This window comes from Mobula birostris, chromosome 2 (genome assembly GCF_030028105.1).
Source record: "Mobula birostris isolate sMobBir1 chromosome 2, sMobBir1.hap1, whole genome shotgun sequence".
NCBI lineage: Eukaryota > Metazoa > Chordata > Chondrichthyes > Myliobatiformes > Myliobatidae > Mobula > Mobula birostris.
Window position 1 is genome coordinate 47,731,801 of NC_092371.1, and position 23,880 is coordinate 47,755,680.

Sequence of the window (23,880 nt, forward strand, 5' to 3'; positions counted from 1 at the left end):
TATGTGTGTTGCTTGAATTTCCAGCATCTGCAGAATTCCTGTTGTTCCCGTTCCCATTCTGATATGTCTATCCACAGCCTCCTCTACTGTAAAGATGAAGCCACACTCAGTTTGGAGGAACAACACCTTATATTCCGTCTAGCTAGCCTCCAACCTGATGGCATGAACATTGACTTCTCAAACGTCTGCTAATGCCCCACCTCCCCCTTGTACCTCATCCATTATTTATTTATATACACACATTCTTTTTCTCTCTCTCCTTTGTCTCCCTCTGTCCCTCTGACTATACCCCTTGCCCATCCTCTGGGTCCCCCCCCCCGCCCCATCTTTCTCCCTAGGCCTCCTGGCCCATGATTCTCTCATATCCCTTTTGCCAATCAACTGTCCAGCTCGGCTCCATCCCTCCCTCACCCACTTTCAAATCTCTTACTAGCTCTTCTTTCAGTTAGTCCTGACGAAGGGTCTTGGCCTGAAACGTCGACTGCGCCTCTTCCTAGGACGTATACCACATACGATTCAAGGAATTATATTTATGAATCTTAACTAAAGGGTTAATAAAGAAAACAAGAAGAAATGAGCCTGTTTTAATTAAACAGTGAAATGTGCAGAAGTTGGAGGTCAAAGTCTTGTCATATTCACCGATCATCGATCGACTTCGCCCTGGCTTCATCGAATCACGGTCCCATCGGGTCGAATCCTACGACGCCTTCTCTCCAGCATCTTCTTTCTTCACCTCCCGCTGAACAAAAGTCCCAAGCCCAACCTTAGTATCCCTCACCAGAGAAACCTCCCCTCAGCTGTACCATCCTAATTGGATGGTACACATTTCTCCTCATCCCTTATCTTCAACAATAACCCAAACAAGCTGAAAACAGAACAGACTGCTATTACAGAACTGCTAAATGAAATACATACAGCATAACAGTAAAATTGCGCGTGGCCAAGTGGTTAAGGCGTTCGTCTAGTGATTTAAAGGTCGCTAGTTCGAGCCTTGGCTGAGGCAGCGTGTGTATCCTTGAGCAAGGCACTTTACCACACATTGCTCTGCGACGACACCGATGCCAAGCTGTATGGGTCCTAATGCCCTTCCCTTGGACAACATCGGTGGTGTGGAGAAGGGAGACTTGCAGCATGGGCAACTGCTGGTCTTCCATACAACCTTGCCCAGGCTTGTCCCTTGGAAACCTTCCAAGGCGCAAATCCATGGTCTCATGAGACTAACGGATGCCTATGATGATGATGAACAGTAAAAATCTGAACCAGAGCATTACACTGATATAAAAATAGAAAATGCATAAAACACTCAACAGGTTGGTCAGCATCTGTGGAAAGACGAGTCAATATTTCAGGTTGAAGGACATTTGTCAGAACAGGGAATGTGAAAAAAATGAATTAAATTTGAGAGAAGGTTGTGGCATGAATGGAATTAAAGTAATATCTGTAGCAGAGTATTACCATAAGAATAAGCTGTGGTGAGAAGGGACAAGATGAAAGTATCTGTGCTGAATCTTTTGCAGTTGAATACTTGGTAGGGACAGAATATTTGGAGCAGGGAGACCCTGTGCCAAGAGAGGAGAGGACTAAGTACAGTATCTGGTGGTGGAATCTTGCGAAAAGTGTAAAGGTAATCCTTTAAATGCAGAAGCTGTTGAGACTAAAGATAAGGGACAGTGGAACTCTGTCCTTACTTTTTTGATGCTTGCTTTGATAAGATACTAGTCTGCATTTAGTTTACCACTGGCACTCCACAATTTAGAGAGCACAAATACATTGCATTTACTGCAATCCCCTGTGTTGGCTCCTGGTGTTTTTGTTATCCAGAGTTTCTTCAGAAGTCAAAAACTTGTTCCTTACAGCTGTTTTATTAAGTGTTACAAAATAATAACAATAGACAATAGGTGCAGGAGTAGGCCATTCGGCCCTTTGAGCCAGCACCGCCATTCACTGTGATCATGGCTGATCATCCACAATCAGTATCCAGTTCCTGCCTTATCCCCATAACCTTTGATTCCGCTATTTTTAAGAGCTCTATCCATCTCTCTCTTGAAAGCATCCAGAAACTTGGCCTCCACGGCCTTCTGGGGCAGAGCATTCCATATATCCACCATTCTCTGGGTAAAAAAGTCTTTCCTCAACTCCGTTCTAAATGGCCTACCCCTTATTCTTAAACTGTGGCTTCTGGTTCTGGACTCACCCATCAGCAGGAACATGCTTCCTGCCTCCAGCGTGTTCAATCCTTTAATAATCTTATATGTTTCAATAAGATCCCCTCTGAGCCTTCTAAATTCCAGAGTATACAAGCCCAGTCGTTCCAATCCTTCGACATATGACAGTCCCGCCATCCCATGAATTAACCTTGTGAACCTACGCTGCACTCCCTCAATAGCAAGAATGTCCTTCCTCAAATTTGGAGACCAAAACTGCACACAGTACTCCAGGTGTGGTAGGTATGGTCGCACCAGGGCCCTGTACAGCTGCAGGAGGACCTCTTTGCTCTTGTACTCAATTCCCCTTGTTACAAAGAAGAGCTGACGGAAAAAAGACATTGTGGTCATCCTCTATAAAAGCTAGCTCCAACTAAAAAAAAACACCATTCCAGTGATAGGAATTAAAATAGCCAGATTCAAATGGTGTGAGACCTGCTGCAAAAAAACAGAGAAACCTTTAGGAAAAAAATACAGAAACAACTGTACCAGAATTACTGGAAAATTCACTGAAAAATCAGTGTATATAGGTGATTGTATAAAAATAGGAACTAGTAAAGGAAAGTTAAACTACAAGAAAGTTGTTAGAAAAATAACGGTTCTACACCCTAATCCAACACCTGCTATGTGTATAGTTTTAGATACACTCATCACAAATACTGTAGTTTAAAAAAAGGTGTGAATTAAATGCCTAAAACCACACTATCTATAAGTAGTTATTTTGGTACTTGTTATTTTAGCATTTCTGTATGTCAGTTGAGATTGTGTTTATTTTTATCAGATCATTTTAGCACCAACGGTGATTTCTTTGGCCAACAGTTTATTACTTTATCTTATTATATCAAAATTAAAATGCATTAGTATATAAAGATGTAGCAGACTATCAAGAAGGTAAATGGAATATTGACCTTCATTGCTAGAGGGATTGAATTGTATAGGATATGATGAATAAGCAGGAATAGGGAACTAGGGTGGGAGGATAAAATGTAGGTTAGGGTATGTGTGTGTGTATGATTGGATGAAGGAATTTGGAATGTAAGTCTATTGCACACTCTGGAGCAGAAGGTGGTAGTAATACACCATTAAGCTGGGTGCCAACCAGCGTAAAACAAGAAGAAGAAGAAAAAGGGATTGAATTTAAGAGCAGGGAGGTTATGCTGCAACCGTACATGGTACTGGTGAGGCCACACCTGGAGTACTGCGTGCAGTTCTGGTCTGATGTACTGGCTTTGGAGGCGGTGCAGAGGAGGTTCACCAGGTTGATTCCAGAGATGAGGGGGTTGGACTATGATTCAGGGGAGTAGATTTAGGATGGAGATGAGGAGGATGAGAGTGGTGAATCTGGAATTTTCTGCCCAGTGAAGCAGTGGAGGGTACCTCAGTAAATCTATTTACGACGAGGTTGGATAGATTTTTGGATAGTAGGGGAATTAAGGGTTATGGGGAAAAGGCAGATAAGTGGAGATCAGTCCATGGCCAGATCAACCATTTTTATTGAATGGTGGAGCATGCTCGATGTGCTAAATGGCCTACTGCTGCTCCTATTTCTTATGTTCTAAAATGTAAATATATATAAAAAAAGCTTCATGGCTTTTAGTAATTGGCACTTTTCTCCCTGTTTAGATTTTCACCTGAGTATATGTCTTCCCTAGGAAAAACAATGAGTAAGTAGCTTTTTTTTGATTTGTTATCCATTCCTAATTACTCATATATCATTTCATAGGAAAGTTAAGATTCAAGTGTACTAGTTACATGTGGTGCTGGCTGGTTATGGGGAGAAGATTTCCTTCATTGATGGAGATAAGTAACCCAGATTGACTTTAACGTTTAGTAGGTTTATAGTCACCTTTACTAATAATTTAAACATAGGTAGTGTTTCTAACTATAGAGAGATAGCTCTTGTATACATTAACTGCTAGTTTTATTTTTCAGACTGTTTCAGTCATTACATTCCAGATGTCTAGCTTTCAAGATAGGTGACGATATGTCAGTCCTCAAAACAGAAATTACAGTCTTTTTTTCTCTCTTGATGAATAAAGTGATTAGTGCAGGCAAGATAATAGAGTATTACTCTATGAGGAGCATGTCTGAGGAACTCAGAATAAGTCTTTAGGTTGGAATAGCTTGAAGGTGTGTGATGAATTGAAATTGGGGGTTGCTGTGGTACAAAGTCGTCCTGATAATGGGGCCTGTGGGCTTTGTGGCTGGGAGAAAACATAATGCTGAAAAAAAGATGACCTTTTCAATGAAGCAGGCCTTGCCTCCTTTCAGATTTTGAATTGAATTTTGAAATACCAGGTTAAATGTAAGGCATACAGCTTTTTTTTATAAATGTAGAAATATGCAACCTGCCTTTTAGCTTTCTTTCTCCTTTGATCTCAAGTTTGTGTGCTATCTTCCTCTCTATTTGCTTTCTGTGTACTGTGACAAACTTTCCTTGGAGTTGAACATTTCATTCTCGTAACAGAACATGAATGTTATTTGTTTCTATACAGTTTTATAGAATTGTTTTTCTGTGTGTGCTTGTGTTCCAGAACTAATAAAGAAAACTTTTTGAAGTGAATCATTACTAACATTGCAAAAATAATTGGAAAGCATTAACTTACTTCTCAGAACACGTATTTTATCAAGTAATTTTGTTCAACATTTTTCACTTCTAGTAAATCTATGTAGAGTGGTGCCAAATGGTTTGTTGGTGTTCTTTCCATCATATCCAGTTATGGAAAAAAGTCTAGAATTTTGGAAGGTTGGTGATTAATCTGATATTCTTTCATCAGGCTTTGTTTTATTTGAAGGTTTTTCAAAATAAATTTCTGTTGCTTTTAAGTTATTTGAAGGGGCTGGTGAATGAATAGGTCAGTTTTTTCCCCCCTGTGTAGTTATTGTCCATTCATCGATTGATTAGGTTATATTATTTCACATTTTTTTCCCTTTTGTTCCATTTGAATAGATATAAAAACATAGAAACATAGAAAATCTACAGTACAGTACCGGCCCTTCGGCCCACAAAGTTGTGCCAAACATGTCCCTACCTTAGAAATTACTAGGCTTACCCATAGCCCTCTATTTTTCTAAGCTCCATGTACCTATCCAAAAGTCTCTTAAAAGACCCTATCGTATCCGCCTCCACCACTGTTGCCAGCAGCCCATTCCACGAACTCACCACTCTCTGCATGAAAAAACTTACCCCTGACATCTCCTCTGTACCTACTCCCAAGCACCTTAAACCTGTGCCCGCTTGTGGCTGCCATTTCAGCCCTGGGAAAAAGCCTCTGACTATCCACACGATCAATGCCTCTCATCATCTTATACACCTCTATCAGGTCACCTCTCATCCTCCGTCGCTCCAAGGAGAAAAGGCCGAGTTCACTCAACCTGTTTTCATAAGACATGCTTCCCAATCCAGGCAACATCTTTGTAAATCTCCTCTGCACCCTTTCTATGGTTTCCACATCCTTCCTATAGTGAGGCGACCAGAACTGAGCACAGTACTCCAAGTGGGGTCTGACCAGGGTCCTATATAGCTGCAACCTTACCTCTTGGCTCCTTAAATTCAATTCCACCATTGATGAAGGCCAATATACCATACGCTTTCTTAACCACAGAGTCAACCTGCGCAGCTGCTTTGAGCGTCCTATGGACTTGGACCCCAACATCCCTCTGATCCTCCACGCTGCCAAGAGTCTTACTATTAATTCTATATTTTGTCATCATATTTGACCTACCAAAATGAACCACTCCACACTTACCTGGGTTGAACTCCATCTGCCACTTCTCAGCCCAGTTTTGCATCCTGTCAGTGTCCCGCTGTAACCTCTGACAGGCCTCCACACTATCCACAACACCCCCAACCTTTGTATCATCAGCAAACTTACTAACCCATCCCTCCACCTTTTCATCCAAGTCATTTATAAAAATCATGAAGAGTAAGGGTCCCCGAACAGATCCCTGAGGCACACCACTGGTCACCAACCTCCATGCAGAGTATGACCCGCCTACAACCACTCTTTGCCTTCTGTGGGCAAGCCAGTTCTGGATCCACAAAGCAATGTCCCCTTGGATCCCATGCCTCCTCACTTTCTCAATAAGCCTTGAATGGGGTACCTTATCAAATGCTTTGCTGAGATCCATATACACTACATCTACTGCTCTACCTTCATCAATGTGTTTAGTCACATTCTCAAAAAATTTAATCAGGCTCATAAGGCACGACCTGCCCTTGACAAAGCCATGCTGACTGCTCCTAATCATATTATGCCTCTCCAAATGTTCCAAAATCCTGCCTCAGTATTTTTTCCATCAACTTACCAACCACTGAAGTAAGACTCACTGGTCTATAATTTCCTGGGCTATCTCTACTCCCTTTCTTGAATAAGGGAACAACATCTGCAACCCTCCAATCCTCCGAAACCCTTCCTGTCCCCATTGACGATGCAAAGATCATCGCCAGAGGCTCAGCAGTCTCCTCCCTCACCTCCCACAGTAGCCTGGGGTACATCTCATCCAGTCCTGGCGACCTATCCAACTTGATGGTTTCCAAAAGCTTCAGCACATCCTCTTTCCTAATATCTACATGCTGAAGCTTTTCAGTCCGCTGCAAGTCATCACTACAGTCACCAAGTTCCTTTTCTTTAGTGAATACTGAAGTAAAGTATTCATTAAGTACCTCTGCTATTTCCTCCAGTTCCACACACACTTTCCCACTGTCACCCTTGATAGATCCTATTCTTTCATGTCTTATCCTCTTGCTCTTCACATACTTGCAGAATGCCTTGAGATTTACCTTAATCCTGCCTGCCAAGGCTTTCTCATGGCCCCTTCTGGCTCTCCTAATTTCCTTCTTAAGCTCCTTCCTGTTAACCTTATAATCTTCTAGATCTCTAATATTACCTAGCTCTCTGAACCTTTTGAAAGCTTTTCTTTTCTTCTTGACTAGATTTACTACAGACTTTGTACACCACGGTTCCTGTATCCTACCATAACTTCCTTGTCTCATTGGAATGTACCTGTGCAGAACTCCACACAAATATCCCCTGAGCATTTACCATATTTCTTCCGTACCTTTCCCTGAGAACATCTGTTCCCAATTTAAGCTTCCAAGTTCCTGCCTGATAGCCTCATAATTCCCCTTACTCCAATTAAACTCTTTTCTAACTTGTCTGTTCCTATCTCTCTGCAATGCTATGGTAAAGGAGATAGAATTATGATCTCTTTTTCCAAAATGCTCTCCCATTGAGAGATCTGACACCTGACCAGGTTCATTTCCCAATACCAAATGAAGTACAGTCTCTCCTCTTGTAGGCTTATCTACATACTGTGTCAAAAAACCTTCCTGAACACACCTAACAAACTCCACCCCATCTAAACCCCTTGCTCTAGGGACATGCCAATCGATATTTGGGAAATTAAAATCTCCCACCACGACAACTCAGTTATTATTACACCTTTCCAGGATCTGTTTCCCTATCAGCTCCTCGATATCCCTGTTACTATTGGGTGGCCTATAAAAAACACCCAGTAGAGTTATTGACCCCCTTCCTGTTCCTAACCTCCACCCACAGAGACTCCATAGACAATCCCTCCATGATCCCTCTGCAGCCGTGACACTATCTCTGATCAACAGTGCCACGCCCCCCCACCTCTTTTGCCTCGTTCTCTGTCCCTTCTGAAATATCTAAAACCCAGCACTTGAAGTGACCATTCCTGTCCCTGAGCCATCCAAGTATCTGTAATGGCGACCACATCATAGCTCCAAGTACTGATACACACTCTGCGCTCTTCCACTTTGTTCACAATACTCCTTGCATTAAAATAGACACATCTGAAATTGTTGGTTTGAGCGTGTCCCTTCTCTATCACCTGCCTATCCTCCCTCCTGCACTGTCTCCAAGCTTTCTCTATTTGTGAGCCAACCGCCTCTTCCCCAGTCTCTAAAGTTCAGTTCCCACCCCCTAACAGTTCTAGTTTAAACTCTCCCTAGTAGCCTTAGCAAACCTCCCCGCCAGGATATTGGTCCCCCTGGGATTCAATTGCAACCCGTCCTTTTTGTACAGGTCACACCTGCCCCAAAAGAGGTCCCAATGATCCAGAAAGCTGAATCCCTGCCCCCTGCTCCAATCCCTCAGCCACGCATTTATCCTGCACCTCATTCTATTCTTATACTCACTGTCACATGGCACAGGCAGTAATCCCGAGATTACTACCTTTGAGGTTGTGCTTCTCAACTTCGTTCCTCCTGTAGTCTGCTTTTGGGACCTCTTCCCTTTTCCTACCTATGTCATTGGTACCAATATGTACCATGACCTCTGGCTGTTCTCCCTCCCACTGCAGGATATTGTGGACGCGATATGAAACATCCCGGACCCTGGCACCTGGGAGGCAAACTATCATCCATGTTTCTTTCCTGCATCCACAGAATCACCTGTCTGACCCCCTAACTATAGAGTCCCCTATCACTACTGCCTTTCTCTTCCTTTCCCTACCCTTCTGAGTCACAGGGCCGGACTCTGTGCCAGAGGCACGGCCACTGTTGCTTCCCCCAGGTAGGCTGTCTTCCCCCCCCCCAACAGTACTCAAACAGGAGTACTTATTGTTCAGGACAGTATAGTAGAAATGAAGTAGGGTGAAGAATATAACACCTTCAGCTTGAATAATAATTTTAAGTTATAATTACTCTGTGTTTATATAACTGGTTTGGGAATGTGTTCACAAAGACTTCTGTCCATTTTGCTTAGAGAGTGCATGACACTTACTTTAAACTTCTTCATGTATCACCAAAGTTTTTATCACTCAATTGTCAAGTCATTAAGAGTCAGATTCATTTTAAACTATTCTGTCTAACAGGAAGAGGGAATTTCCAATAAAATAGATGAGATCAAACCTATCTTTGTGGAAGTAAAGGGCAAAGGATTATTCACAGAGGTTTGATAAATTTTACTCATTTTCACTGTTTAGTTGAGTTTACTTTTTATGTTTCCATTAACTTAATGAAAAACTAAAGTATCTGAGTAGTGTCCTTGACATTCACAATCTGCTCCTTGTTAATGGAAAATCTATTTCAGGTTATGGATGCATACTATGAGAAAGTAAATAATCCAAAGTCAAATGGAGCTTGTTTCTGTGCAGTATGCAGAGGAAAGGTGAGCAAACAAGATTCATTGGCTTCTGTAAAATCAAGTTACTGTCTGATTTGCCAATTCATTTGAGATAATGTAGCATTTATTAAATACAAAATATAATCATAATATTTCATGTTTGTAATAAAAGGTAATTGGTGCTGTCACTGATATTGATATTAATATTTAGAACATTAGAAACAGGGGGAAAAACATTCAACACCTCCTGGTAGCTTCACTATTCAACAGATCTCTTACTTCAAACATCTTTTTTCTGGTGCCCTTTCTCAATATCCAGAAACTTCTGTTTTGCATGTAATGAACAACTTTGACTCCATTATACTTTGGGGTAGAGATATCTGAAGATTCATTACCCTGTTGTAGAAAAGAAATTGTCTTAATTTCAGCCAGTTCCTTATCTTAAGATTATATTCCCCAGTGTTCTGCGTTATTTAGTCAGGGCAAGTATTATCCTCATCTACAGCTCCAGGAAGAATTTTGTGCATTTCACTGAGGTCATCTGTCATTCTTCTAAACTCTAAATAGAGGCCTCACCTACTCCATTTCTCCTCTACTGACAAACCAACCATCCTGGAAATTAATCAAGCATATCCTTTTTTCTTGGAAAAGGAGAGCATATCCTTTCATGAAGTATTGCCAAGGACCCATATAATTGCAAGTAAGGCAGGTTTACTCTTGTATTCAAAGCTTTTTACAATTTGTTAATTGCTTAATATACTTGTAAATGTTAAATTCACCAGCTAAAAGTACTGTCAGCCTATACAAGCACAATTAATGTGCAACAACAGCAGATTCTTTTCTGTCATTGTACATTACCCTACCAAGCGTTAAAGGCATTGAGGAGGAAAGCAAAAACCAACACAAGATATTAGATAAAGTAATTCGTGTTTTCTGAGAAGGGTATCAAAAACATAATTAGACAAGTTCAAAGCAAATTTATTAACAAAGTATGTTTATGCCTAAGATTCATTTTCTTGTCGAGATACACAGTAAATCACAAGAAACAATAAATGAAAGACCGCACCCAGCAGAATGGACAAACAACCAATGTACAAAAGACAGCAAACGGTGTAAATACAAACGAAAAAAATAAAATAATAATAAGTAAATAAGCAATAAATATCAAGGACATGAGATAAAGAGTCCTTGAAAGTGAGTCCATAGGTTGTGAAATTGTTCAGTTATTGGGCAAGTGTAGTTATCACCCTGGTTCAAGAGCCTGAAGGTTGAGGGGTAATAACTGTTCCTGAACGTGGTGATGTGAGCCCTGAGGCTCCTGCACCACCTTTCCAATGGCAGCAGTGAGCAGAGAGCATGGCTTGGGTGATGGGGGTCCTTGATGATGGATGTTGCTTTCCTGCGACAGCGCTCCATGCAGATGTGCCCGATGGTAGGGAGGGCTTTACCCATGATGGACCGGGCAATATTCACTATTTTCTGTAGCGTTTTCCTTTCAAAGGCATTAGTGTTTCCATACCAGGCAGCAATGTAGCAGTCGATATACTCTGCACCACACATCTATAGAAGTTTGTCAAAGTTTTAATGTCATGTGGAATTTTTGCAAGTTTATAAGGAAATATAGCTGCTGCCATACTTTCTTCATAATTGTACTTGCATGCTGAGTTCCCACAGTGATGCAGAACAACCATAAATGTTTGTCATTGCCCTTCACTCTGGGACAAGTCTGTTTGGGTTTGGATTTACATAAGTAAACTACACTACATTATTAAAACCATTGTGTCATGATTACTCACTCAACCTGGTGGTTATTTATCTTTGGCATTTGAAATAATTCCCATACATTGAATATTTACCACTTATTAACTGAAGCCCATTTAGATTTCGTACATTTAAATGGCTTTCTTCATAATTGTGCTAGGCCCAGAGCAGATCCTGTGAAATAGTAACACAGAGGAATTTAAAGTTGCTTACCCTTTCCACCTGTGATCCCCTGATGAGGACTAGCTCATAGACCTCTGATTGAGCCTACTCAGGGAAAGACTATATTAGATTGATTATTGTGTAATAAGCCAGATCTTATTAGGGAGCTTAATGTAAAGGAACCCTTAGAAGGCAGTGATCATAATATGATTGAATCCATACTGCAGTTTGAGAGGGAAAAGCATCAGTTACATGTATCAGTATCGCGATGGAATAAAGGGAATTACAGAGGCAAGAGAGAGGAGCTTACCCAGGTGCATTTGAGAAAGATACTGGCAGGAATGCAGGGAGTGCAGAGGTAGCTGAAGTTTCCCGGAATAATTCAAAAGGCGCAGGATAGGTACGTCCCAAGAAGTTATTCGCAAATGATAGGGGTAGGCAACCGTGGCTGACAAGGGAAGTTAAGGACTGCATAAAAGCCAAGGAAAGGGCATATAAGGTAGCAAAGTGAGTGAAAAGTTGGATGATTGGGAAGCTTTTAAATCAAACAAAAGACATCTAAAAAAGCTATAAGAAGGGAAAACATGAAATATGAAGGCAAACAAGCCAATGATATAAAGTAGGCAAATTGGAACAGATCTAAGTCTCAGGAGTTGGTATGTTTCATCACCATCTTCTTGAAGCACTATCACAGTGGATGTAAGTGGTACTGGATAATAGTTATTGAGGCAAGTTACCACCTTCTTAGGCACAGGTTTAATTGAAGCAGTTGAGTATCTCAAACTGCCAAAGTATGAAGTGAGAGATATCTTGAACAGCTAGTTGAACGGCACTCTTAGGTTGGAAGAGTAAAACCTTATATTCTGTCTGGTTAGCCTCCAGCCTGATTTCTATAAATTCAGGTCATTTTCTCCATCCCTCTCCCTCTTCTTCCATTGCCCACTCTACCTCCCCCCTTACTACTTCTCTTCTGACCTGCCTCTCACCTTTCCCCGGTGTCCTCCTCTTTTTCTTTCTCCCATGGTCCACTCTCCTCTCCTATCAGCTTGCTCCTTCTTCATCCTTTCAGTTTCTCCACCTACCACCGCTCAGCCGGGTTCACCTGTCATCTTCTAGCTTGTACTCCTTACCCTCCTTCCACCTTCTTATTCTGGCATTTTCCCCCATCCTCTTCCATTCCTGATAAAGGCTGTCAGCCCAAAATGTTAACTGGAGGAATTCAGCTGCCTAACCTGCTGAATTCCTCCAGTATTTTCTGTGTGTTAATCTGGAAGTTTCAGCATCTGCAGAATCTCTTGTGTTTACTTCTTTCCTCAAGCCTCTTTGTTAATAGTCTAGTAATTTATCCGCTGCACGTCTGCAATAAAAGAGTTAAGACAATTTGAACAGAATTAATTAAAATAGGTATCAATTTTATGAAAAAAGATACTTTTACCATTTAAATTCCTCTGTACTGTATATATTAATACTTTTGCTGCCTTTAGGCCAGTGAAGGTTTGGATTTTGCTGACATGAATGGGCGAGGTGTGATTATCACTGGTTTGCCATTTCCTCCACGAATGGATCCAAGAGTAATACTGAAGATGCAGTTCCTTGATGAAATGAGAAGAAATTGTATTGGAAGTGTTCAGGTATTGAACAGACAAAGCATAAATTAACTTAATGAGCCAGTCCTTTAACAGCATCTGATTCATAGACCTATGTACTTAGTACTTGCTATTTGATGGTTATCAATTTATTAACACTATATGAAGTTCAAATTATACTGTCCAGGTGTGAAAAGTAAACTTCTCGGTAACCGCACATGGATAAGATCAAAATATTCTATCTCCATGAGAGGATATCTGGTTTTGCTTTGCAGGAAGTTAATTTTGTTTTCTAAATAATATAGTTTTTAGGTTAATACACAAATCATATTGCTTCTATCTGATAGGTCATTTTGTCAATAGTGTTCACAACAAATTAAGTTTTATTGCATTGACAATGTTATTCGATTGATTCATAGTTTTATGGCATGTTTCTTTTTAAGTATTTATCAGGACAAGAATGGTACAGGCAGCAAGCTTCACGTGCTGTCAATCAAGCTATTGGAAGGGTAATTCGCCATCGAAATGACTATGGAGCCATTTTTCTGTGTGATCACAGGTGTGTAAATAAATCAAGTAAAATCTTATTCCAATGCAACAAGAAGTGATAAAAGTCAAGTGCCAGAATTAACTTACAACATCATCACAAATGTAACTTTACTTCTAACATTTTTTAACTTATTAAATTCTGGTATGCCATATGATTTACCATTTAAATAGTAAAAACAAACTGGCAGTGAAAACTTAATACATGGTAAATTACATTAAATTCTGTATTTCCCCTAACTTGGAGTCATATAATGTTTCTATACAGTACTATGCAAATGTCTTAGGCATGTACGTATAGCTAGGGTGCCTAAGACTTTTGCACACTACTGACATGGAGCAGAGAGTGAGTTTGTAAATCTGACGGGAGCAATGGATGTTCAAGAATGGCGAAGGTGGAGCACCATCGAAGCGATGTGTAACAGGTGGCAGGAAAAGACTGCCAAGAACAAGGGGTGAAGCAGGTGCGGACACAACCAGCTCACACCAGGCAAGGTCATTTGATCTCTAGCAATTGTTTTATTGATCATTGCAGAATGTCTCTCTGGTGCTTCCCGCTTCCCTCCCCTCTCCCTTCCCTTTTTCCCAACCATGATTCCACTCTCCCTGCTCCCTTCTCACTCCTCACTCTCAGTCCACAATTAGAGACACACATCAGAAACAGGTTTTTCATCACTCACAAATGTCATGAAATTTGTTTTGTTTTGCAGCAGCAGCAGGGCAGTGTGTGTGTGTGAAACATTCTGATTTCCTCAGCTGCGCAAGTCTGGGGAAGACAATCTCCAGCCCCACCAAACTTGTGAAATTGAGGCGTGATCCCACCCCAAACCCCTGTTTGTGTGGATGCTGTGTAATTCACTACCGTTACAAAATAGTGCCACAAAATTACAGATAGTACACTGCATACGATTAGAAGATTTATCTTTATAATTCCTAATTTGACTAAAGGGTTAGTAAAGACAAGAACAAAAATAGAAAAGGGCCCATTTTAATGAAACAATCTAATGTGCACAATTTGGAGCTCACAGTTACAGAGGTTGTATTGAGAGCATCCTGAGCAGCTGCATCACTGCCTGGTTCGGAAATTGCACCATCTCGGATCGCAAAACCCTGCAGCGGATAGTGAGGTCAGCTGAGAAGATCATCGGGGTCTCTCTACCCGCCATTAAAGACATTTACACCACACGCTGATTCCGTAAAGCAAACAGCATTATGAAGGACCCCACGCACCCCTCATACAAACTCTTCTCCCTCCTGCCATCTGGCAAAAGGCACCGAAGCATTCGGGGTCTCACGACCAGACTATGTAACAGTTTCTTCCCCCAAGCCATCAGACTCCTCAATACCCAGAGCCTGGACTGACACCAACCTACTGCCCTCTACTGTGCATATTGTCTTGTTTGTTACTTATTGTAATGCCTGCACTGTTTTGTGCATTTTACACAGTCCTGGGTAGGTCTGTAGTCTAGTGTAGTTTTGTGTTGTTTTTTACATAGTTCAGTGTAGTTTTTGTATTGTTCATGTAGCAACATAGTCCTGAAAAATGTTGTCTCATTTTTACTGTGTACTGTACCAGCAGTTATGGTCAAAATAACAATAAAATGTGACTTGGCTTGATGCTCAATTGATCTCATCCCAGACTTCATCGAGACACGGTCCTGTTTCGCGTCAAATCCTGCGACCTATTCTCTCCAGCATCTCCCCTCTTCACCTCCTCTCTAACAAAAGCTCCTAGCCCAACATTAGTGACCTTACCAGGGAAACCTCCCCTTCAATTCGACCATCTTAATTGGATGGCACAGATTTCTCCTCATCTCTTACCTTCAACAATAACCCAAACATAAACTGCAAACCAGCAGCTCACACAGAAATGCCAAAATAAAATGCATACAGCATAACAGTAAAAATATGAACTAGGGCTTTACATATGTATGTATATATGTCTGTGTGTGTGTGTGTGTGTGTGTGTGTGTGTATAAAATATACACACCTGAATGTGTGAGAATATCTAGATGTGTATCTAAGACTTCTGCACATTACTGTACAGAATAGGACACTGCATTTCAAAGAAGCTCTCTTAAACCTCTTTTGCCCAGAAAAATACAGTGGACTCCAGTTAACTGGTACACATTGAGACCAGTACACTTTGGCCCAATTAAGAGGCTGTCCCAATTAGCCAAAGTTTTGATGAAGTAGTTAAAAAGCCATTAAAAAAGGCAAACTACCATTTAACCAACTAACAAATTATGCATGTAAATGAAATACAGAACAAAGTTGAACATCATCAATTCTACCGCAGAACTTGTTTTTGTTCTTTTATTTGACGGTAAATGAACAATATGAACAGACATCTAATTTAGATAATGGACTGCTTTCATGCAATCCATTTGATGATTACCATAAGACATGGGAGCAGAATTAGGCCATTCTGCCCATCAAGTCTGCTCTGCCATTGCATCATGGCTGCTCCTGGATCCCACTCAACTCCATACATCTTGCCTTCTTGCCATATCCTTTGATGCCCTGACCAATTAGGAAACTATCAACTTCTGCCTGATAGATACCACGGACTTGGCCTCCACCACAGTCTGTGACAGAGCATCCCACAGATTCACTGCTCTCTGACTAAAAAAATCTTCCTCCTTACCTCTGTTCTAAAAGGTCACCCCTCAATTTTGAGGCTGTGTCCTCCAGTTCAGGATTCGACCACCATAGGAAACATCCTTTCCACATCCACCCTATCTCGTCCTTTCAAAGTTCGGTAGGTTTCAATGAGATCCCCACACAGTCTTCTAAATTTCAGTCAGTACAGGCCCAAAGCTGCCAAACATTCTTCATATGTTAACCCCTTCATTCCTGGAATCATCCTCGTGAACCTCCTCTGGACTCTCTCCAATGACAGCACATCCTTTCTGAGATACGGGACACCAAAATGTTGACAATACTCTATGTATGGCCTGACTAGTGTGTTATAAAGGCTCAGAGTTATCTCCTTGCTTTTACATTATATTCCCCCTTGAAATAAATGCTAACATTGCAATTGCTTTCTTTATTGCAGACTCAACCTGTAAATTAACCTGAGAGCCTTGCACGAGGACTCCCAAGTCCCTCCACACCTCTGATGATTGAAACTTCACCCCACTTAGATAATAAACTGCACTATTATTCCTTTTACCGAAATGCATTATTGTATATTTTCCAACACTGTATTCCATCTGCCACATCTTTGCACATTCGTCCAATATGACTAAGTCCTGCTGCAATCGCATTGCTTCCTCAGCACTACCTACCCTCCACCTATCTTTGTATCATCCGCAAACTTTGCCACAAAGCCATCAATTCCGTTATTGAAATCATTGACAAACAATGTGAATAGTAACGGTCCCAATACTGACCCCTGAGGAACACCACTAGTTACTGGCAGCCAACCAAAACAAGTCCCCTTTATTCCCACTTGCTGCCTCCTGTTTGTCAGCCACTTCTCTATCCATGCCCGTATCTTTGCCTTTATCGCCATTGGATTTTATCTTGTCAAGCAGCCTCATGTGTGGCACATTATAAAATGCCTTCTGAAAATCCAAGTAAATGACATCCACTGCCTCTCCTTTGTAACAAGCAGGGTGGACTTCCTCGAAGAACTCTTAACAGGTTTGTCAGGCAAGAATTCCCTTTTCAGAAACCATGCCGACTTTGATTTATCATTAGTCTCCAAGTACCCCGAAACCTCATCCTTAGTAATGGACTCCAACACCTTCCCAACCACTGAGGTTAGGCTAAGTGGCCTATAATTTCCTTTATTTTGCCTTCCTCCCTTCTTGAAAAGTGGAGTGACATTTGCAATATTTTAGTCGTCCGGGACCATGCCAGAATCAAGTGATTCTTGAAAGATCATGACCAATGCATATATTATCTCTTCAGGAGCCTTTCTCAGGACTCTGGGATGTAGTACAACTGGTCCAGGTAACTTATCCACCTTGAGACCTTTAAGATTGCCTACGTCCTCCAAATTTTCACTTCCATTGTAACATTAAAAATGATTGTCAATACCTTCAAATTCTTCATAGTGCCTAACTTGTTGAAGTAGTGAAATTGTTTCGTTTTCATTTCTGGCTGTTTCTTGCAACTCCAAATCTGAATGCTTGAAACTACAATGAGCAAAATAGTTTTGAGTTGTCTTGCTGCTCATTTCTTGCCAACTATTAGTGACAATAATCACTGTTTTTTTGAACACAAACACAGCATGATTGAAAATCTGTTTGCTGTAAGCACGATGTAGTGTCTAGCGATCACACAATGCCCATGACTGTTGCTAGTTAGAAACTGGCAATAGTCTCTTGTCGTAATTAAGTGGCATGGTGTCGCAAACAAACAAAGGGAATCCTAGCTATTTTCTTGATTAGTTTTTGTTCTTTCAGAGAAGTTCCAAATAAACAGCTGCCATAATGGCCCAATTAACCAGGATCCACTGTATTTCATTATGCTAATTCTTTGAGCCTTATACTTTGTCCTCCATTATAGTATTGCTCCCTTTGTCTCTTTACCAGTTCTAAATGGTTCTACCAAAATAAGGTTATTTCTTAAACTATTTACTCAGCACAATATATCAGTTCTTTTACGTCATGTTTTATTTTTATAACATTGTAGGTAGTGTTTGCTGTGAAAAATGAGTTAAGCTAAATAAGATTGATGTTGAGCAAAGTGAACTAGTGAATTTGATTAGACTGATGTTGGAAGAAAATTGATTCAATAAATGCATATTTTTAACTTAGAAGATTTTAAAGATATTTTTGTCATTGATGGTTCAACTTGTTAGTTAGATATTGTTTCAAAAATACTATTCTCTTAAGTTCAGTCAGATTTTAATTTCCCAAATTTAGGATTTCTTGTCAACTTCATCTGAGTTTGTTTCTTTTTAGGTTTACAGGTGCTGAAGTGAAATCACAGTTACCGTCATGGTTGCAGCCATATGTCAAAGTGTATGATAACTTCGGACATATAATTCGAGACGTATCTCAGTTTTTTCGTGTTGCTCAAAAAGTAGTAAGTATCCTGCGGTATATTTGAATTGAACCTACAAAGTGCTGCCCCCACTTATTATTAGCAGAAGAACAGTAGGCCAGCAGCAAAGAGAGATTATTTTTGGGAGGCTATGTGGTTTAGAGAGTAGTTTACTACTGTGATCTTTCTTTGCACCATGCAGTACCACTTTTTTTAAAAAGTTATTATTTGGAAGTTGTGTTAACCTTTTATACAAATTAATGCAATGTAAATTTAAACTTCTAGAAGTTCATTTTAAAGTTGATCAAAGCTTTGATATATTTCAGAACATTTGTATGATATAAATTAATTAACTGTGATGCTCTTAGTATATTATATTGAAAAGGTTCTCTAGTGCCACATGTTTTTAAGAATATGCCACTTCTGGACACATTAAATAAACTTACTAATCATAAAATGATATAATTGCATGACCATTACTTACAGGCTTACTACTGTAATAACAGCATTTCCCTTGCACAAATAGATGCCTCCACCAAAACCAAAGATGGTGACATGTAATGCCCAGTGCACGGAAGTAAATTCTACCTTGTCTTTTCCTTCTTCTGTACAAATTCTGAAGAAAGCAAAAACTTTAGATTCTCATGTCCCAAGCCTCAAAAGAAAGCGTACAGGTACAGTATCATAATTACTGTAAACTAAATCAACTATTTCCGTACTTGGGTATTTAATAAGTGTGTTAGAAATCTATTTCCAGTCATTTTGAATAGACAGGGCTGCCAAAAGATTGACTACAAAAACAAAATTTCAATCTTTGCAAAAGAAAAAGTAGTGATAAATTCAGCAGCGTTTATCATGCAAGAATTTAATGTATTACAGTATTTCACAGGGAATCCAAGATCATGTGCCATGTTCAGTTCAAGTTGGTTTAGAGGACCAAGGTTAATTAAATTTGACTAAGAAGAGATCAAGATAGAGAGTGAAAAAAAAATGTGGTGGTGCCACTTCTTGAATCAGTAATAGAGAAGGCAAATTTAATGTTGGCATTCATTCACAAGAACTAGAACACAAAACAAGGATGTCCTGCTGAGGTTTTTTAAGGCACTGGTCAGACTGCATTTAGAATACTGTGATAAATTTGAGCCAATTATCTAAGAAGAGATATGCTGGCCCTCGAGAGAGTTCAGAGGAGGTTTATGAGAATGACCCCAGGAACAAAAGTCTTAACGTATGAATTTGATTTCTCTGAGCTTGTACTTGAATTCAGAAGGATGAGGGGAGAGCTCATTGACACCTACCAGATACTGAAAGGCCTGAATAGTCTGGACATTGAGAAGATGTTTCTATTTGTAAGAGAATCTAGGACCTGAGGAAACAGCCTCAGAGTAAGGGGATGACTCTTTAAAACTGAAAAGCAGAGGAATTTCTTCAGCTAGACAGTATTGAATCTATGGAATCTTGCTAGAGAGGGTTGTCGAGGCCATTGGGTGTATTTAAACCAGAAATTGATAAGATCTTGATTGCTAACGAAGTTTAAGGGTTTTAGGGAAAGGGCAAGGGAATGAGATTTTAAAAAATCAACCATGATTGAGTGATGGAGTTGACTCAATGGGACAAATAGCCTAATTCTGTTCCTGTACTGTCTTATTATGGTCTTTTGGTATGTGGGTATAATCAGGTGAAAAGGATCATTTCTGGTCAAATGTGTTAGAAGGCATGTGGCCTCCAGTGACGAGTGTGGGCTCTAATGGTCTATGTCACAGTGTTGGTTAGGAGACCTCTAGGGCAGCGGTCCCCAACCACCGGGCCGCAAAGCATCTGCTACCGGGCGGTGAGGAAACGATATGAGTCAGCTGCACCTTTCCTCATTCCCTGTCACGCACTGTTGAATTTGAACATAGGGTTGCCAACTGTCCCATATTTGCCAGGACATAACTGTATATTGGGCTAAGTTGGTTTGTCCCTTATTTCCCCCGCTAGCGTAGAGCGTTCCTATGAAAACCTTTGTGCCAAAATGGTGTAAAGCGAAGAAGCAATTACCATTCATTTATATGGGAAAAATTTTTGAGCGTTCCCAGACCCAAAAAAATAACCTAACAAATCATACCAAATAACACACAAAACTGAAAATAAATAACACTAACATATAGTAAAAGCAGGAATGATATGATAAATGCACAGCCTATATAAAGTAGAAATAATGCATGCACAGTGTAGTCGGGAAGATTAAGGCAAAACTGATTTGTGGAGAAAAATCGGCACGTACGTGCATGCGCACACTGGTGCCCGCGCAAGGCTTCATGGTCGTGGTAGTCTTTTTGGGGTAAAGTGTCCCGGGATTTGACTGCTGCTTTTGTCCCTTATTTGGGAGTGAGAAAGTTGGCAACCCGAACTGTAAAAGACATGTTGAGGTGAGTTTAACTCAACTGGAACACCCCCCCACCCCCATCCCTGATCGGCCAGTCCACAAGAATATTGTCAATATTAAACCAGTCTGCGGTGCAAAAAAGGTTGGGGATCCCTGCTCTAGGGGCTTTAATGATTAAAGCATTGTTAATATTGATTTATTGAGAGGCCAGTTGTCAGATAGCCAAGTAAAATGATTAGTTCTGTACACCCTAAACACTTAGCATCTTCTTTAGGAATAACCCATACTTATGAAGGGAACAAGTTATCTTTGATGATGGAGGTAGAATTCACTTTGAAATTGTGGTGCTGTTACAGTATTTCTGTTCCTTGAGTGTTAGTTTCTTGGATAGGCATGGAATGCAATGTAGTCAGCATTTAGAGATGAGAGACTGATGGCAAGATCACATTCAATTTTTTAAGTGCTCTATGGGAGGGATCTTAATTTATCTAGACTCCTGTCAACTGGGAGTTTACGATTAGTTTTTACTCAAGTGTCACTGTGGATGGTGAGGAATGTTGGATGTCAAAGGCAGGTTTTTAATGTTAATTAGAGTTTATGTACTAATGGAAGAGAGGAAATAAAAAAACATTAAAAATAATACAGCTCTATGTGTGGTAGAAGAATATGACATTATCTCTCCTGGAGGTATTTATTCGCCATTTAATTTGAGTTGGCTCTTTTGCAGATTTCCTTCTTGGTTGGGATTGTGGTTAAAGATGTGATGTGAAAGTGTAGCATAGTACTCATTTATCCACTTGCCAGTTCATATTTTTATTTTGTAGAACATTTTTATAAAAGGTGTAGTTAGTGCTGAGTAACTTGGGGATGGGAGGAAGTGGGATTGTTGCTGAGTATTCGTGACTAAATCGATTTTCTGCAAAGTTTGCCACAAAAGTTCACCACAAACCTCGTTTAACAGTTACTGCATTTTTATTGTTTACTTAACTCTGGCTGCCATATGGCATAACAAGTACTCAAGTTTTGCTCGATATTATGAAAACAGGAAATTGTATTTTTGGTTTCAACTGTTCCTTCAGATTGCCTTCCTTTTTTCATTTTATAATATTTTTATTAAATTTATTAAATTTCATATACATAAATACAGAATTCATAAGGATACTTATAAATCAAAATAAGGTAGCACATAATGCAGTATATATAAATCACACTGATACAATCATGGTATCCCATATTCATGATCAATCAAATAAAATAAATTGAATTATGAAATACAATAATATGGTTAATTATGTTATTAAAAAAATTACACCCACTACCAAGACAAAGCTAGTTGGTAAGAAAAAAACACACAAAAAAAGTACTTTATCATATAGTATTTTATAATAATAGCCCAGATCTATATTTTAATAACAACAACAATTCAGAGATTTTCAAAATAGTTCAGAAAGGGTCCCCACAATGTTTGATTAGAATCAGAAATCGAACAACAAATCTTCTCTAAATTTAAGCATGACATAACATCGCATAACCATTACACATGTGTGTTGGGGGGGGTAACCTCCTTCCATTTAAACAAGATTGCCCTCCTAGACATAAGAAAAATAAAAGCCAGTATCCGCAAATGAGAAGGCTCCAAAATTATAGCTCTTTCTTCAACAATACCAAATAATGCAATCAAAGGACTGGGCTTAAAATTAGCTTTAAAAAGTACAGAAAAAGTTTGGAATACGTCTTTCCAATATTTTTCAAGGCTCGAACATGACCAAAACATATGAGTTAATGAAGCCTCTCCATTATAACATCTGTCACAATAAGGAGATATATCTGCAAAAAAACAAGAGAGCTTGTCTTTAGACATATGAGCCCAATGTACCACTTTAAATTGTAGGAGGGAATGACGAGCACATAATGATGAAGAATTAACTATTTTGAAAATAGCCCTCCAGGTCTCATCAGATAATGAAGTCTGTAAATCCTTTCCCCAATCTTTTTAAATTTTGTCTAAAGGAGCCATTCTCAGTCCCAACAACAGACCATAAATATAAGATATTGAGCCATTATCAAAAGGTTTCAAATTAAAAATTACATCTATTATGTTCTTTTCTGGGCTGGTAGGAAATATATGTATAGTTTAGATCTTAAAAAAATCTCTAATCTGGGGACGGCTGCTGGCGCAATGACATTGGCGTCAGACCCGGGAGTGGAGGTTCCTGGGTTCGAAACTATTCGGGCCTGCCCCCGAGTGCGCTTTCCATCCGTGCCGGGTTGAGTGTTGAGAAAGCAACTGGACCTCATAAACCAAAGAGAAAATACTACGAAAAATGTCTGTGTGAGGAGTGGTGCGCCACACAGTGTCTCTCTCCCTCTCTCCCTCTCTCCCTCTCTCCCTCTCTCCCTCTCTCCCTCTCCCTCTCCCTCTCCCTCTCCCCCTCCCCCTCCCCCTCTCCCTCTCCCTCTCCCTCTCCCTCTCCCTCTCCCCCTCCCCCTCCCCCTCCCCCTCTCCCCCTCCCCCTCTCCCCCTCCCCCTCCCCTTCTCCCCCTCCCCCTCCCCCTCCCCCTCCCCCTCCCCCTCCCCCTCTCCCTCTCCCCCTCCCCCTCTCCCCCTCTCCCCCTCTCCCCACCTCCCCCCCCCACGCCTTGTAAAAGCCATGAAAAAGACCATCACGGACATGCAGACGCTCATGCACGCAGACGCACACGCACAGACTCGCACACACACAGGCACACGCCAAAAAAAGTCTCTAATCTGTAGATATCGAAAAAAGTGGGTATTTGCTAAGTTATATTTTACTGAGAGCTGCTCAAAAGAAGAAAGAACCCCTCCTCAAACAGATCCTGAAATCGTTTAATGCCTAATCTATCCCATTCTCTAAAAAACAAATCAGTCGTAGATGGTTTAATAAAATTAGAAAAAATAGGACGAGAAAGAGAAAATCTCAATAAACCGAAATGTTTTCTAAACTGTAGCCAGATCCTCAAAGTATGTTTAACCACCAAACGGTCAGTTAATTTATGTAAAGATAAAGGAAAAGAGGATCCGAGAAGAGAAATAATAGAAAATTTCTTAACAGAGTTGGCTTCCAAAAAGACCCATATTGGACAATCCTCAGGATTAATATAATATAACCAGAATGGGAGATTTTGTATGTAAATTGCCC

At 40.3% G+C, this 23,880-nt stretch overlaps 1 protein-coding gene across 9 annotated transcripts in view; it reads left to right on the top strand.

The window, feature by feature from the left end:
• rtel1 (regulator of telomere elongation helicase 1) overlaps positions 1-23,880 on the top strand; it is a 182,808-nt gene that overhangs the window by 72,211 nt on the left and 86,717 nt on the right. For 8 of the 9 annotated variants that reach the window (XM_072240347.1, XM_072240390.1, XM_072240398.1 and 5 more), the window contains 8 exons: positions 3,828-3,868; positions 4,865-4,950; positions 9,048-9,125; positions 9,266-9,343; positions 12,706-12,852; positions 13,251-13,366; positions 18,270-18,393; positions 18,878-19,025. In XM_072240347.1, the coding sequence (XP_072096448.1) occupies positions 3,828-3,868; positions 4,865-4,950; positions 9,048-9,125; positions 9,266-9,343; positions 12,706-12,852; positions 13,251-13,366; positions 18,270-18,393; positions 18,878-19,025 (818 nt within the window). The remainder of the gene's footprint in view (positions 1-3,827; positions 3,869-4,864; positions 4,951-9,047; positions 9,126-9,265; positions 9,344-12,705; positions 12,853-13,250; positions 13,367-18,269; positions 18,394-18,877; positions 19,026-23,880) is intronic. The other variant, XM_072240382.1, reaches the window with a different exon arrangement.